Source organism: Dermatophagoides farinae, chromosome 4 (assembly GCF_024713945.1).
Source record: "Dermatophagoides farinae isolate YC_2012a chromosome 4, ASM2471394v1, whole genome shotgun sequence".
In the NCBI taxonomy this organism is placed as follows: domain Eukaryota; kingdom Metazoa; phylum Arthropoda; class Arachnida; order Sarcoptiformes; family Pyroglyphidae; genus Dermatophagoides; species Dermatophagoides farinae.
Window position 1 is genome coordinate 3,824,811 of NC_134680.1, and position 17,944 is coordinate 3,842,754.

Sequence of the window (17,944 nt, forward strand, 5' to 3'; positions counted from 1 at the left end):
GTCGAAATCATTTTACATTTTTAGATTTGATTGATTAATATATAGATAATAAATAGATAGATAGATAGATAATAAGATGGCCAAACAACAGGATAGAATACCTCGTCACGAATATCGGCATTGTCGACTGTGTCATAAACGTGGAAATGATTCGGAATTGATTCAACCATGCGACTGTATGACTGGATCAAATTACGTCCATGCACAATGTCTTGTTGAACATATGTTGTCCACTGATCGAATTCATTGTGAACAGTGTAAATCTCAATATCGTGGAATCAAGTACCGTTACACTCGAAAATCGTTGATCGAATGGCTATGGAAAGAACCGACAGCCCGTAACAGTCTATTATCTTGTATCAGTCTTTTGTGTTCAAGCCAGGTGTGTCTCTATTCGCTATGGCAGACATTGTTCACCAATGAACTTGACGAATTCCTCGACGACATAACTGACATCGATCTTAGCCTATGTATTGATGCTATTAAACACAATATGAGTATTGTGATGCTAATCCAGGTCAAAATCGTATTGCCGATCGTGTCCATTGTGTGCTCTATCAAACAACCGATGACAGTATGGAACGAATATCGCAAATATAGCCAAAACCATTACAACATCTACATCGAGGATGAAGCAATAACCGCAATCACATGAGAGTCAATACTTGACAATAAACAATTAATCATGCTCATATTTTGATCTAATCGCAAATCGATATCGCTTTATCACCATGCCAATGTCAGGGTGAGCGAACCAAATAGAGGATATACATTTGCCGATTATCATTTTGATTGATGACGAGTATCAATAATCACACGATTAATTAGCTTGCATTTTGCATTTATAGTTTGCTTGTTGTCAAATCAAATGAATCTTTAAATCATGCTTACTAAATGTTTGTTGTTACTTGTGTTTGTCACTGCGGTGGCCTGTTTTCCAAATGGAACTTTTACTGTTGACTACAAGAATAATCAGTTTCTCAAGAATGGTCAGCCATTTCGTTATGTTTCTGGATCGATTCATTACTTTCGAGTTCCACAACCGTATTGGCAGGATCGTCTTCACAAAATGCGTCTAGGTGGTCTGAATGCTATACAAACCTATGTTGAGTGGAGTTCGCATGAACCGTCGCCTGGCCATTATGATTTCGAAGGGCAAAATAATCTGGTCGAATTCATTAATCTAGCTCAGAAGGAAGACCTGTTGGTCATACTGCGAGTAGGTCCTTATATTTGCGCAGAACGTGATATGGGTGGTTTTCCATATTGGCTTCTACGGACGCCCAATATTAAACTACGAACATCGGATCCAAATTATCTGACACCAGTGGACCGTTGGCTTGAGATTCTGTTACCAAAGATAAGACCATTGCTTTATGAGAATGGAGGTCCAATCATTATGGTGCAGATTGAGAATGAATATGGCAGTTATGGTTGTGATCTCAACTACACGAGTCATTTGCGTGACAAATTCCGTGAAATGTTAGGCCATCAAGTGGTACTATTCACCACCGATGGCAATGGTGATGGATATCTTCGTTGTGGTCGAATTCCTGATGTGCTCACCACCATTGATTTTGGTTCAGGCACTAATGTAACTGAAGCCAAAGCCATATTGTATCGGCACCAGGAATTTGGTCCGTTTGTCAACTCTGAGTATTACAGTGGCTGGCTCGATTATTGGCAAAGTCCTTTCGTTCAAGTGGCCGTCAATCCATTTATTCAGACATTACAGCAATTGCTCGATCATAACGCATCGGTTAACATGTAAGTCATTCAATCATTCATTTATAGTCAGTCTTTAATCTCGTTGATCTAGATACATGTATCATGGTGGTACCAATTTCGACTTTAAAGCTTCTGGTAATGGTGGTAACAATTATCAACCAACATTGACAAGCTATGACTACGATGCACCCATCAATGAAGCAGGCGACCTTACCGACAAATATTATGCCATTCAAAAACTCATCAAACAGGTAAGTTGTTCAATTCACTTAAAACAGTCAGTTTCTTTTACTGTTTTTGTTTTTTGTGTTTTTTTCTGCTAGTACTTACCGGATACAATCGATGATAGAAATGTGAAAAATGTTAGCTCGAAAATGTCACTTCCTCCCGTTAACATGACCTTTTTGGCCACTATATTCGATATGCTACCATGGTTTGTCAAAATTCACAGCAAATATCCGTTAACGTTCGAACAGGCGAATCAGGCCTATGGTTTTATATTGTATCAGACCAACATAACATTCCAGCCAACAAATCCAGCCGTTCTGGCCATTCCAGGACTTAGAGATCGTGCCCACGTTTTCGTTGATAGGGTAAATGAATATTCTTTTTAGCAACAATCAATTCATCTAACTATTACTTGTTCATATACAGAGATTTGCCGGTATTCTTTCTCGAACCCAAAAATATTTCGATCTTTCCATATTGACTCATAATGGATCCGAATTGAGCATTCTGGTCGAGAATCAAGGCCGATGTTCGTTTAGCTGTTTCAGCGAGCAAAGAGGCATTATTGGCAATGTTACCATCAACAAAAAACATCTGCTTGTAAATTGGACTATTTACCGGATACCGTTCCAGGAACATTCGTTTACGGAGATCATTACACAGTTATCTCAACCAAAGACGAAATTTAGATTCGCCTCCAGCCATTATCGAATTCCCAGCATTTATTATGCTAACTTTACCTTACCAAATGTTCCAGAATATCCACTCGATACATTTCTACGAACAGACGGATGGGGCAAAGGAATAGCTGTTCTGAATGGCCATAATTTGGGAAGATATTGGCCGGTGGCTGGACCTCAGATCACCATATATGCACCCGGACCTTACTTTAATGAAGCGCCCGACTCAAATCAATTGTTTGTGTTTGAATTGGACGAAAGCCCATACTGGAATGATCCAAACAATAGCTGTCAGGTTCAATTTGTAAAACAACACATTGTAAATGGGGCATATGCCCATTGACATTGACATGAAAGTGAAAACACGTTGTTATTGATATAAACAAACAGAACACATTGAAAAAGTGGAATAATATAATATAATAATAAATAAATAAATGAATATATGAATATTTGAATGATTGTAATCAAATAGAATGTTGGGAAAGAGAGGGAGCATTCGGTTATATCACAGTGTGATGCGTGGCAATGGGCACACAATTCACAAATATGGCTGGTCTGTGTTTGTTGCTTTGCTTATAATCGAATAGGGCTGATCGTTGGCCGAAGTACATCCAGTTTGTTGCAAATGAACTTGCATCGATACCGGATGTTGTTGTTGTGGATGTCTCAAAGAATCATCGCTGTTGTTATTGTTGTTGTTGGCCATGGAAAGAGCCAACGCTTGGCAGTGTTGATTGTCAGCCAAACCTAACCCAGTAACGGAATTTTCGACGCTGTTGTTGACATTGGTATTATTGTCCACAACAAGCAATAAATCTCCCATACTACAACGAGCATTGTGGACTACTGTCGTTTGCAATGGTTCAGCGTATTCATGATCCAATCGGTGGAGATGGCTATGGCTGTTTGGATTAGTTAGCAGATTTTTTCGCTGAGGGGAAGAGTAGTAAGATTGTTCCATTGCGATAGATCCGTTTGCTTTGGCTTGTAGAAATTTCAATGTGGCAAAATTTGATGTTCCATGATCATTGTTCACGTTGCCATTCAACAGGTTTGATTTTGAATCACAGGAATTGGCACAGGATGACGACCCCATCACATTGTTGTTGACAGTGGTGGTGGTGGTGGTGACTCCATTGTTGAATTCTGTCATAGGATAGCACTCGAGGCTATCACGTCTACCATTGTTGACTAGCATTGTGGTGGCACCCTCTTTGCTACCATTATATCGGGCAAGATGCTTTGCACACAGATCTGGTGGTGGTATGGAACCATGACCTTCGACCGAATTGACCACATGATTGACATGTTGTCGTCGTAGACAACCGAACAATGTGGCCAATATTACAATCAACACCATCAACGATATCAACACAGGCAATAGGACAGTAAAGTTACGAAAGTGGACATTCGTATGACCACTGTGCATAGAGTCGATTCGATAAGGATCCATGGGCGATGCAGATAATCCAATACCACCACCACCATGAAGACGAACAACGGCCGAATCGTTGGGCGTATGGAATGTGTATTCTTGCTGAGTAACACCTGGTTCACAATGAGCACTCACCAGCAATTGGTAATCACGGTTTGGACTTAAATGATATACGTAAAAGTAATCTCGAACTTCCAAATATTCCACTAACGGTACCCACTGCTTCTGATGAATTGGTTTGTATTGTATGGTGAAAGCCTGTATTATACATCCACGAGCTTGCCATGATTTTAGCGACAAAATGGCTGTCGTCGAATTCGCCACAATGAATTCAGCTCGACTAGCCGCAATGGGAGTGTCTCCCTTGGTTCGAGCAATCACTGTTTCACCTGTTTTGCATTTATTCGATTCATTACACATTCGATTGTAGTGAGATTGTAATAAACTTACTTGGCTCTCCAGTGCCCAGACTGTTGGTGGCTGTCATGTACAGGTGATACTTTGTGCCACAACGAATACGACCCTGGCTATTTTCTTTATTCAAAACAAATTGGTTTGACTTTGCATAGATACGTTTCTGATGCCATTCGGTGGATGGTTTCTGGTCTTCACGGTAGTAGAGTACATACTCTTTTTCTTCAACGTCGTTCTCCATGTTATGACCGTGCGATTGCTGAAAACTAGAATCCCATTTGAGCATGATGCTATCGTAGGTGGTGGTAATAATTTCCAACAACGGCGATGTTGGTGGTTGAGAATCAAATGTCGATATTTTAATCTCGTCCGAACGAGGTCCTGGACCGACACTGTTGTAGGCCTGCAATATGACTATATAACTGGTCTTGCGTTTCAGATTCGTAATGTAGCTGACTTGCTGTGACTGATCGCTTATTGGCGATATGATTGGATCGTCGTTGACTACATCGACATTCTTGTACTGAAACGGATCATCAGAGGCGGCGACTTTGTATCCAATGTAATAGCCTCGAATACGGCCAAATTGTACGGAACGAAGCGGTGGCCGCCATTTAATTTTGAGCGATGTTGATGAAGTTGTTTCCACCTGTACATCGGTCGGTGGACCACCGGGCACTTCTTCTAACGTCTTCGTAATGATTGGATTCGTGCTATGTTCGGATCGACCGATTTGATTTTCCGAACTGACTTTGACCTCGTAGTAGCAATTGGGCATCAATCCTTTGACGATGAGTCTCAGTTCTGTGCCGCTATGTGTGGATTCCTCATTCCAAAAGGATTCCTCCTGCTTCATATAGCTACAATTCACTCGACGGTATTGCACATAGAACCTAATCAATGGCGAATTGCCTGAATAAGGTGATTTCCATTGTAGTTGGATACTTCTGCTGGAAACCTCGACTAATTCAACACCTGGAGGTGCATCGGGAACCTCTGTGATAAACAGAATGAATACGATTACTTAGTGATTGAATCGAAAACAAACAAACAAACCTTGAACAATGAGTTGTACTGAAGTGTTGTCATTGCCGTACTTGTTGTGGGCCACACAAGTGTAAATTGTTGAATCTTGCCTGTCTACGGCGACAATCTGCAGGAAAGAGATGACTTTCTGTGAAGAAATGACATCCTGTTTGATCGTATAGCGTTTGTCGTACAAGGTGTGCATCACAGAGTGGCTGCTGCCATTTACAGGTGATTCACTGACGGCCTTATTCGTTGATGATGATGAATGAATTAAAGCTCTGTTTTTGTACCAATGAATATGCAGTACTGGATCTCCTTGAACTTCGCACTCAAGCAAGGCCGTCTCTCCTTTGCTCACTGATTTACTCAGGAATTTGGTGGCAAAATAAGGTGGTGATTGTACGACCAACTGTATCACTTTGCTCAGCCCAGCCCCGATCCCGTTTGATACCTGAAAAAGTCACTTTAGAATCAATGGATCTGATAAAAAAGTCAACTTACTTCGCACATGTAGAATCCTGCATCGGACTTGTCCACCTCTTGAATCCAAAGTGTGCCGTTTGGATAGACTTGGATTTTTGCCGACAATGAGTCTATCGGTTCATTAATGCTATACTCTTCCGGTCCATTGATTGTGCTTGAACCGCTTGGTGTTGCAATGGATTTTTTCCATAAAAGTCTAGGTTTCGGATTTCCTTGGGCATAACAGTCGATGATAATACTGTTTCCCATCACGACTTGATAACTATTTTTTGGTTCTTTTAGCCAAGATGGCGCTACGTTTACGATCAGACATGAAGTTCGATTCACCGATTGGACATCATTCCACGCCCGGCATGTCCAGTTGCCAACATGACGGATGGATACATTTCGAAAGGTGAGCAAAGAATAATCTTCGTCTTCCTGCACTGATATACCTATAAAAAATTTAACTTTATTCAAATGAAATCACTGCAAAATAGTGTGATCTCCACAAGATAAAGATTGTCAGGCTCTGTGTTTTGTTTTTATGGTTTGTGTGTGAATTTTAAAGAATGTTAATTGATATTTTTTGTTTGTGTTTATTTATTATCCGATAGCTAAATTATCGGTTGTGTTTAAATGTTTAGAATTTATATAAAAATATTTATATCATTTAATTTTTATAATGTTACATACCCATCGCATGATTCGTAGTTACTGGACTCAAAACATTGGTTTGATGTTCATTATGCCTGAACCATTTGATACGAAGTGGAGGGTCACCTTCTAAAACTGAACATAAAAGCTTGACTTTCATGCCTTGATTGGTCACGGTCGTTGCCGGTATTAACTGTGCATCGATCAGTGGGGCAACACGGACAACCATTTTTACCGAACCGTGTACAGCCCTAGCATCAGATCCCTTTATGAATAAAGAGGGGATGAATAATCCATATTAGCAATATTGATGATGGAGAATCAATCAATCAATCAGACTATGCATGCAGCTTGCATTAGATCAATACATTTTTACTAACACACTCACACACACACATACACAGATAGTGAGAGTCTTATTTTCTTAAAAATGGGAGGATGTTCCAGATGTTGGTCTCATAATAACGTGGATAGCAGTTGAAAATCGTTTAAAATCCTATGTAAATATCTACTCTCTATATCAGGCATTCACTGAATCGAGTAAAGTGCCTGGCTAAAGATTAGAAATCGATAAATATGGAAACATAAACACGAATTCAGACAAGACAATCCACATAGACAAACTCAATCAATAAATCAGACTTGGCTCTAATTCCAAGACAATCTTCCATACACCAGGCACCGGAAATCAACTCGATTCTGACTCTCACAACCAACTAATGCTGGATGCTAAGATTGGTGATCAAAGCATCATTAACATGTTCATCTCATTGACTAAATGGACAAGTTTACACATTAATGGACTTGACTTACGGCGAATCTGATCAATTATTATTGATTTTGATCTGTAATGGCTATATTAAAAATGGTCATGTTTTCCACTAGAATCGCTCATATTAGGATCTCAAAAGACAATCTCAATCGACTGCTTACCTTAACGATGCATTCGTAGTCGCCTTGGTCATTGTCACGATGAACATTCTGAATGGTCAATTTGCCACCCACGCCGCCGATAATGGGTTCGATTTGATGACGATGATTGCTTGGTAATGTGACTGATCGATGTTGCCAAACCAATGACTCGATTGGATAAGCGATCACCGGACAGATCAAAGTGACTGATCGACCAGAAATGACCATTATCGAATAATTTCCACTAGATGAAGATGTCTTCTGAGATGAACTGCTTGTTGCAGTAGAAATCCAATTGGGTCGTAATGCAGCAGGCCCCATGACATTTATTCGAGCTGAATAGCTCACAATACCTGCACTATTGCTGGCTGTACATCGATACTGCCGAAGATTGAAAAAAGATGAGATTAACCATTCATTAACATAACATTACGGTAAACCCCTTACTTGGCCGCCATCAGTAACTTTGGCGTTGGTTATGTTGACAAAGCTCACCACATGGCCACTCGATTTTACATAATCGGCCATTGTCAATCGTCTCGATGCATAACCATCAATGGTTTGTCCATCCAAAAACCATCGAACCTGAGGAAGCAGAGTTGAACTAGCTGAACATTTGAGGGATATGTGGCTGCCTTGCTCAAACACCAAGCCGTCGGCAAATGTGTCGACAAATACGGGGGGACTGTCGCCCAATTTAAGCTCACCCGTGGCTTGTGTACTGCTGTGATCTTCTGCCTGAACGATGCATTGATAGCATCCAGCATCTTCGCGGACAACCGAACGAATGTTGAGCACGTGTGGTTCGATAAGACGAATTCGACCTTCGCCGTTAGTTACGTATACATTATTGGCCGTATTATGAACGGAACTAGTACCCGTCATCATTATTGGTTGGCCATCTTTTACCCATAGTATGGACAATGGTTGGCCTTGGCTCACGTTACAGACAAAGGTAGCAGGAGAAGTCATATCGGCCACCAAATATTCGGGTGACATGTTTACTTGAATCGAACGTATCACGTACAATTCAATGTATGCTCGTTCTTCGCCAAGTGAATTGTTGGCCACACAAATCCAATTACCAGAATGTTGTTCAGTTACGTGACGAATGTGTACTATGCTGTCATAGATCTGTACATTTCCTGATGGTCGAATCGGTGTGATTAGACCTGAATCAGATGCTTGAAACCATCTTGACCAATAAGGCGGATCATTAATCAACACTATTACGATGATAATGGATGATTCACACCTACCTGACAGTGGCTTGGGGCCAAGCTTTTGTCACGCATAAAAGTTGAGCACTATGACCCAACTGCGTTTTGATCGGAGATTGAGATGATATTCTTGGACTAACACCCGATATGACATCTGCATGTAAACACACATGCCAAATGATAAAAGTGATTATAGCGGACTAACTAACTCTGATCATATTTACCGTTCACGATGAAATGTCCTTCGACGGAACTGAGCATAGTTTCCTGTAATTTATGTATCGTTTGGCAACTATAATAGCCACTATCAAATCGGCTAACATTCCTGATCAGCAAATCGCCATTGTCCAATATGATGTAACGAGAATCTAGTCAATAATGACGATTGTAAAGACAAATTCAATTAGTGCAACTCGTTCATCATGGAGGTATATATATATGTTGGTCATCATTATCGATGGCCAATCATACATTGAACATCAGCATTCAATAATGGCATCGATTCACTCCATTTTCTCAACTCAATTTGCTTAATTGACTGGACCATCCGGTCTAACCAGGCCAACATGGCCGGCCAGCCAACTTAATAACTCATCATTATCAACTGTGAGTCCATTTGGTTTGTTATAACCCCTCATGATCTAGCATCACTCATCACTACTGTACCGTTTGGAGCCTAAATAGATGAAACGTAGTACGGAAATTGAGTTCCATCACCGGCCATTCATGGACAAACAACTGTGCAACGGATGCTGAAATGATAACAATCAATCGATTACGATTCCAACATTATCAGAGAAACCATCATAATGAAAGTTTTGTGCGCGCGCCAATGGGAATCGGTAATGAGATTCGATTAAAATGGAGATTCATATCACAAACACACACACACACAGTAATAGCCATGATGGCCAGCGTAATCGACTAGGCACATCTAAAACATCCACAACAGAAACAATTTAGCTCGACAAACACATTCGACTTGAATGCACTTTTCTATTCCGAATCATAAGTTAATCAATTCCAAATGCAATGGAATTGTTGCTTATATCATCTGCCTTATGGCCTTTTTCATCATCACTGAATTAAATGGCTTATTACAAGCAGCGATTCTAAACCGCTTTTTTCGACTTTTATTCATTCGAATAATTGAAAATGGTTCAATGAATTTAATTAAAAAAAGGTTGTCAATAACGTAACTAATAAATGATCAAATGAAATGATTCAGCAGCAGCAGCAGCGTTTGATACCGGTGTATTTCAATGCACAATTAGTATATGACAGTAAAGAGTCAATTTGTTGGCTACACGCTTACATTTGATAAACACTGTTCAATCGTAACAATAACATGGTCCGAGACATTGTTGCCAAAAGTTTTTGTTTGCTGCATTTTTGGCCATCGTATACCATATACACATGCAGTGAGCCGTATCAAATGTAGTATATATTCACCATTAGATCCAATGGATAAAAAGTTTGTCTCAACAACCATTGTCATGATAATGGGAAAGCCAGAAAAAAAGGGAGAAAGAGCAAGTTGGATCATGTAGATGATCCATCAAAGTATGAAGAATACCTCTCATAGCATAGTAGACAATGTCATTATGAAATGTGAATGAATCGAATTCTATCAATTACTTTTAGTTAGAGATGTCCACTACTATATATGCAATGGCAGCACAAACACATGCATAAATCATTTCCAATTCGAATGATTTCGAGGTTTATTCTGTTGACATTCTGAATGATGATCATCACAATCCGAATTGATGGTTCTTTATAAAGACAACAATCACATTTTATATGACCGCCAAAAAGAATGTTTTATCGCAATTTTTTTCGGTTGGTTGTTCGTTGACTTTGTTTTATTTGTGGCCGCCGTTTTTTGAATTTAGGAGGAAGCTTGTTATGCTTGGTTTGCCTATGTCCATCATCAATTCGGTGGTGAATTTCTATTCTAGAAGTTTGAGCCAGATCATCAATGGGTTTAATCTCCACGGTTTGTTCATCCAATTCGTATTTGATGGTCGATTCGTCATCAGGCTCCTCTTCAGTTGATTGAACAGTATCAGCGGCCTGGCGCATTTCGTTCATCATATCGATCATTTGTTTTTTTTTCTTCTCTTTGATTCGTTTCATTTCAGTTTTCAATTCTCGATTCAATTGTTCACTGGCACGTTGTCGTCGTTGTTGTTTACGTTCATGCAATCCCTTCAGATAGCTTTGGCGATCTGATTCATCAAAGTTAAGTTCGGTCTTTTTTCTAGACTTTATCTTTTTCGAATTTCCAGGTGGTCTGGATCGTCGTTTATCCATTTGTCGAATTTGTCAAATTGACCAAAATGCATCAAACACAAACACACACATGTATATCACACAACATGCTGCTTAAATATTTCGGCTGTTCATCGATGATGGTACATACCTTTTGGCGAGAATATTGGAGAATGAGTGGCCAGAATAGTATCGCCTTTTAGCCAAGCATTCACACGAACATGTTCTCGTACGAATGCTGGAATTTGACATTTAAGATGACCTGTATTACCAACGATTGCATATTCGCCATACACTTGGGCGCTATATGGCTGAGGAATCACTGTTTAAGTTCAATCAGAGAAGGTCAATCATTAGATAGATAGTCGAACAATGAAAACAGGGAACAATCATTTGTGAGGAATAATAGTCTCGTAATGGAAATCGGCAGTTTGCCAAATGAGCAAATGATGATGCTAATGGTGTTTACTGCTAATAGTTGTGGCGTTGATCATTTGATAATGCTAGATAGTGGTGGCTATTTACGATGAGCTTTCATCATCATCAATATGGAATTTTTTTTTGTTTGTTTGTTCATAAATCGATTGACTTGTGCATGTCATCATCACCAATCAGGTGTTGGTTGAACTCATTCGGTTAATAGGATATACATTTTATATTTTGATAACAACTAATAAGCCAAACACTAGATTCTGATCTAATTTGCATGTAACTCAATAAAGGCGCGTCTCGTTTCTCATTTGGACATATGGATGGACGCCTGCATTCGACAAGAATGGAAATGGACTGTGCTGAGTGTGCATCATTGATGAGTCAGTCTCATTGATAATTGATTGCATTCGACACTTACCAGCACGAACTTCACAATCCCTACTTCGAATGGTTCCCACTTCCGATGATGTAGCCATACATCGATAGAGCTGTTTTAGCGAAAATGTTAGTCATCACAAGACCATCATCAGTGTCATTCTCACTTACGGCTGAATGGACATCTTGTCGGAACAAGGATGGAGCAAATGGCGACAAAACCAGATCGCCATTTGGTCGAATCATACGTAAACCGTGTATTTCCGACACAGCTGTACCGTCGGAAAGCGACCACCAAACTCGAATTGGTTGTATTCCGGTCACTTTGCATGGAATTACAGCACCAGTTTCGTTAAGAAAATGAACTCTGCTTGGCGGTTCAATCAAAAAACCAAGACCAGTCCGTTGTTGATTGCTGCTGCTGCTGGACGAACCGGATATGGAGGTAGCTAGATCACTGGTGCTTACTGATGGTGAGGATGAGGCTGAATCGGACATTGAAATGGACAGGCAACCGTTGAATGCCGCAATTGTGATGGCCAACAATAGCCAGCGAACGGTAGATATGGATGACAAGGCTGTAAAATAATAAACATGCAAGCATTATTCATTGTTATACTGTTATATATACCTTGCTATAACTATCGATCCAAATTGTCTTTTGTCAATTGACTTGTCCAATCTAAACACACACTGACATACCATTCAATCTGATCAGACATGATTTTCTCTAGAGATTAAAGTGAAGAGTTGTTTTGCATATATGCTGTCTTTATTCATCTGCATTCTTTCTATTAATATAACATAATAATCGGACAAAGCTGGCTATCGATTGTGTCAATGTGTCAAACTCGATTCCTGTAATGCGTGATAGCGACAGAACATTTCAAACAGAGATCGGGATGGATATGTAGAGTTATTCATTTATTCACCATAGACACACACACACACACAGATACAGAGATATATATCGTGTCGTTCGTATCCACGCTTCTGGCTTGTTCATTATAATTATTGTAATAATAATAATAATTAATGCGTTTGATCTTTTTTCCATCTCATCTGCATCGATGGTTCTATTCGATTCTATTCATGTCGGACAGCAAACATACATTTGTGGAACTTTCTCTTTCTCTTTCTCTCTGAAAAAAGATTTTACAATTGTTTGTAGCACGTGTAATCAATATGAATACCCAAAACTTATTTCAAACATTCAATGAATTTAGCATTTTCAAATTGGCAAATCTAATTTGATTTTGCCATATCAGCAATATGAATGCAGATTATTGACGTTCGAGACTCGATTCATATCGACCAAATCATTTCTTTATTCTTTTTTTTTGATATCTAATAGATCCCCAACGGATTTGGTTATCACACTACACACACTATTCCCCATCGCCATAGAATACGTTAATTACAACCTGCCATTTTAATCCAAATTCTTAGGGCGTAATCAGAGACAAACACGCCCATCACAGAATAATGACCTAGCATATGACCTAATGTGCATTGACCAGTAAGCTTTATTAGTTTTGAAACAAACAACGGCTTAAGCTAGTCGAATTAAATACACACACATACACAGAGAGAAAGAGATACAAATGATGGGTTGTTGGCAGGGCGACTTTATTATCGGGAATTATTACCAACTCGACTTTTCATTTCATCGTTACAGACACGCACACACATACACGGACAGAGAATGAGATGGGTTGGTAGAAAACAATGACGATGATCAATCCGGATCATGACATTAATAAACACGTATATCGTCATCATGAGAAGGAAAAAAGGCGGCTTTATTTAATTATGGACCCATTAAGTGAATGTTGTTCGTAAACCTGAATGGTCAGTGGAGACATATGACCTATGGTTACGATAAAACAATTTGACTGATTGTTTTGATCCAAATGGCTTTGGGCAAAAAAAATAGATGATCGAGAAGAATGCATTACTTGCTTTCGCAAACAAAGCAAATGACTAATGGACCATATGAAAAAGAAACATTATGAATTGATAATGGCAACTTGTTCAACCATGGTAAATGGTTCATCTATTCATGAATGACATTGGTGGATGATGATGATGATGATGATGATCGAATGACCTAATTGAATGCAATCGACTGTCGCTTTTCATTCTTATTCTTGTTTGTTGTGCGTGTGCATGCCCACACCTATCATTATGCAAATGGTTCTATGTTTGCTTTCATATCATTTGATTGTCTGAATGTGTGTGTGTGTGTGTGTGTTTCAGTATTTATGGGCCATCATAATGAATTATTAAGAATTGTCATTCGAACCAGTCGAAGAAAGCGGTGGTTGATGGGAGAAAGAAATCCGTTTAGCGAAGACCGTAACTCAATAATCTGCTGGTCAGCTACACTGAATATCGTAATCACTCATCACCCAATCCATAGAGAACCAAGACGATTGTTGAATTCATAGCAATTACATTAGACAGATGGATATAGAGACAAGGTGTTGTCACCAGTCAAGAGTCATGATGATCGTTGATCATGGCACGCAATGCAGCCATTTAGCACCATTGTCATGGATCGGATATATTCTATTCACTGATTCACACATTGGTTTCGGTTACCATCTGCTATAGGTTTCGCTTGTCTTAGATTAGTTGTATAACCTCCTAAACACACAGAAAAAATGGATGTGCTTCTTGTATTCTCAACAACAAGCAGAATGAAACATCATTTAATCTTTATACTAATGACATTCGATGTCAATAAAAAATGTATGACTCTATTAAACAAGACAGACTTTTATCTCTCTTTCCTTTTGAACAACTGTGTGTTGGGAATGAATTTGAATGAATGAATGGATTCGCTAAACAAACAAAGTAAATGATTGGCTGACTTTTCACTCAGTAAGATTAGTTTAAATAATTATAAAATTAATTTCCACAACAAACCAACCAACAACACTATGACTATCACTGCTTTGGTTAATTGATTTTTTTAGCAGTCAATAACACATAGAGTCTATGAACTCATGAACGATTCGATTTGATAGTGAATTATGAAAGCCAAGCATCGACCGGATGTTGCAGGATTTTCATTCAACCGCCATACGGAAACGGTTTGGTTAACAAAAAAACGGTGGTAGCTCATTTAACGATGAGAATTTGTTCTACCGATAATACAATCAATTCGTTCACAGCCCACAATGTTAATTTGTTATATGAATTCGTTATGGATACTTTCAACGTTAACTCAATACAGACAATCTGGATTACTAATTGTGAAAAAACCAAAGTACCACCGTATAGTAAACACCAGTCATTGCCATTGATTTAATGCACACTAAACTGATGATATGATCCAGTAGAACTATAACAACAATCTGTTTGTGTGTTCCAGGGATCCAGTGCAAGCTGAAAAAGTGAATTTAAATAAAATTAAATTACGATTAATTAAGTCGATCGCTAGATTCAGATCGAAATGACATGTTGTCTGGTAATGAAGAATAATCAAACCATCCATCGATTTATATCTAAAGAATCGACCATAGCCAGTGGCCATATTCAGAATGCTGACTAATCGATCACATGGATGCCTGATAATTGGTCAAACAAACAATCGGATGACCAGATGGATCAAGTGTGCATTTGTTTAAACTGCCAACATGTGTAAATAATACCCTTCTCAATGTTCAGAATTGTGTGTGTGTGTGTGTGTGTGTGTGTGGTTGCCCTTATTATTGTAAGCAACCCTTCTAGTGACCAATATAAATGGTCCATACGAACCAAATGAATGATTCGGTTAGAGAGAGAGAGAGAAAGAAAGAAATGAGTCTCAAACTGGGCTAAACGAGCCGAACCAAGAATTATTAATTGTCATCATATACAAGCCACATATACGAACAATGAGTGAATGAAACACACAGTGGCACAATGAAACTGGAATAATGATAAAAGAATCCGATTAAGGGCCAATTGAAGCGAATCGACTAACTGTCTGTCTGTCTGTCTGTGTGTGTTGTCGCATCTTGTTTGGGCTGCAAATTACATGACACAATCAGCTGGTTGGTTGCTTGCTAGAACTAGATGTATCTCTGTATTCGATCCATTGTGTTTGGACCAAAATTCAATGGAATCATTCGAGCTGATAAGCAGACATTTATGAAAGAATTTATAAAGTTGAACAAATACACGACCAACCAACCAGCCAACAGAAATGAAACGATTATAAAGACAATGGCTCATCATCATGACCATAACCGATTCACTCAATTTATTGATTGATCGGTTATAATGAAAAAAAGCCTTAACTAATCGTAACATTTGCATCGATACCACAGATATTGGCAAATGTAGGCTAGCTAGTAGCTACCGATCATTACTATCAATCGATTGAATAGTGATTGATGTCTAATGATTGTGTTGACGACCAGCACAAATGTGTCAGTAGCCTAGGTTACCCTTTGTGGAATCGATCCAAAATGAACTGCTTTTAACGCTTATTATCGATAGCAATGATGTCACCTGCATAAAGCAATGGTTCACTTACCAGCAATGTGGATGAGAGATTGGATAACGCTAGAATCATGCAGACTTTTAAAATGATCATTGTGTATGGTGAATGATGATGATGTTGGCTTGGCCACCAACCGATCCATTGCAAATTGCAAACGAATAGAACCAATATGCGATATTCACTTATCAATGATGAACAATGTGATAAACAATTATGACACTCATTCGTCCGTCTATTAATCGATGAATCGATCAATTTGGCTCCCGATGCATCTTCCCGCTTTCACAAACACAGACAAACAGAGAGTGTCAATAATGGTGGTGGTGGTCGACAGAGATCAATTATGGAAATGGGATATGGTTGGCCAACAATGCACGCCCAATAGAATATTGTTATTCACTGATGCATTGTTTTACATTGCCTCGGGCATTTGGATTGCATTACACTATGCATCTTGGTCGTTGAGCAAACAAACACCACACCCACACATACATCACAATTGCCATTCATTAATTAAATTCATCAGCTTCGGGCAATAAAACAAGTAAGTCGACTTAGACAAACAAACGGGTTAACTCGATTATTTACTGATGGATCGATCCATCATAAATTCGAGTCTTATTGATTGAAATTGTCGATATTGAATAGCAGATGACACAGATGCAGCCGAGCGTTTCTTTGATGGCAAGTTTGTCGATTGTTGATGATTGGCCGCTAGTTGAACAAGATGGATCAGGATGGATCGATCTAATAGATAGATACCTGAGTAGATTGATTGACTGTCATCGAAAACGTTCAAACGAATAACCAAACTCAATTCAAGGGTTCTGCATCATTGATTCGAACAAATAAATGTCTGGTAGCCAATACCGATTTGCCGGCGATGATGTTCACATAAACATAACATCTATTAAATGAGTGAATTCATTGAAAAACCAATAAGGGAGTCAAGCAGAACAATCATTCGATCGTATTCAGAATCGATTCCATTGGCGCCAAATGGGCAACCACTGTCTATTAGTTATGTTGGTGTGAATTGATAAAACCACGAGGCTCAGATGGTGACTGGTTGGCCCGAGTCGAATGAATGAATAACCAACCGTTCGATTTGTGCAGCATGTTTTTTTCCCAATTCTGTGGTCGCCATCGTCACTGTCATCAATCGATGCTTCTACCGGGTCCATTCATTACTAGCTTCAAACATTCTGATCCGCTATATAGACAATTTATATATAGTGCTTGTTTTACATCAGACAAAGACACAGACATTCTCTCTGTAAGTGGAAATGCGGGCAGACAGAATGAAACATTTCCTGTTATACATAACAATGAATGTAGCTCGATTTGTATCGTTTTCGTCTTTTTCTTTCTGCATTTCTGACACGAAAGAATCGATACACATTTGCCATTCACTTTGGCATCAAGCAGTATTCATAATTGTCCATCCAGTTACATACATACATTGATAGATTCAAAGAGTTACACGGATCGCTGATTTGCCATTAGTCTATATTTCATTCGATTTGTTTCGTGGATCAATCAATCGTCTAATAAGAATTCGGACTATTTTACCGCTGAAAAAGATAGAGATCAACCGATA

At 39.0% G+C, this 17,944-nt stretch overlaps 2 protein-coding genes across 7 annotated transcripts in view; one reads left to right on the forward strand and one right to left on the reverse strand.

Moving 5' to 3' along the window:
* The first annotated feature begins 27 nt into the window (after positions 1 to 27).
* Ect3 (Ectoderm-expressed 3) lies at positions 28 to 3,088 on the forward strand. Its single transcript, XM_047052398.2, has 4 exons — positions 28 to 1,767; positions 1,820 to 1,979; positions 2,052 to 2,321; positions 2,383 to 3,088. Exons 1-4 carry the CDS (start codon positions 884 to 886, stop codon positions 2,977 to 2,979), a joined length of 1,911 nt encoding a protein of 636 aa, XP_046908354.1. The 5' UTR covers positions 28 to 883; the 3' UTR covers positions 2,980 to 3,088.
* Positions 2,988 to 17,944, reverse strand: part of LOC124489906 (cell adhesion molecule Dscam1) — a 30,256-nt gene continuing 15,299 nt past the window's right edge. For 2 of the 6 annotated variants that reach the window (XM_075730094.1, XM_075730095.1), the window contains exons 5-17: positions 16,378 to 17,918; positions 12,021 to 12,427; positions 11,893 to 11,962; positions 11,194 to 11,364; positions 8,993 to 9,136; positions 8,808 to 8,922; positions 7,996 to 8,743; positions 7,570 to 7,929; positions 6,676 to 6,901; positions 6,019 to 6,434; positions 5,545 to 5,968; positions 4,525 to 5,484; positions 2,988 to 4,463 (exon numbers count right to left, since the gene is read on the reverse strand). In XM_075730094.1, coding sequence (XP_075586209.1) covers positions 3,178 to 4,463; positions 4,525 to 5,484; positions 5,545 to 5,968; positions 6,019 to 6,434; positions 6,676 to 6,901; positions 7,570 to 7,929; positions 7,996 to 8,743; positions 8,808 to 8,922; positions 8,993 to 9,136; positions 11,194 to 11,364; positions 11,893 to 11,962; positions 12,021 to 12,427; positions 16,378 to 16,486 — 5,436 coding nt within the window. In that variant the 5' untranslated portion in view covers positions 16,487 to 17,918 and the 3' untranslated portion in view covers positions 2,988 to 3,177. Of the gene's footprint in view, positions 4,464 to 4,524; positions 5,485 to 5,544; positions 5,969 to 6,018; positions 6,435 to 6,675; positions 6,902 to 7,569; positions 7,930 to 7,995; positions 8,744 to 8,807; positions 8,923 to 8,992; positions 9,137 to 10,083; positions 11,104 to 11,193; positions 11,365 to 11,892; positions 11,963 to 12,020; positions 12,428 to 12,480; positions 12,580 to 16,377; positions 17,919 to 17,944 lie in introns of those variants that run through there. The other 4 variants (XM_075730097.1, XM_047052308.2, XM_047052311.2 and 1 more) reach the window with 4 other exon arrangements.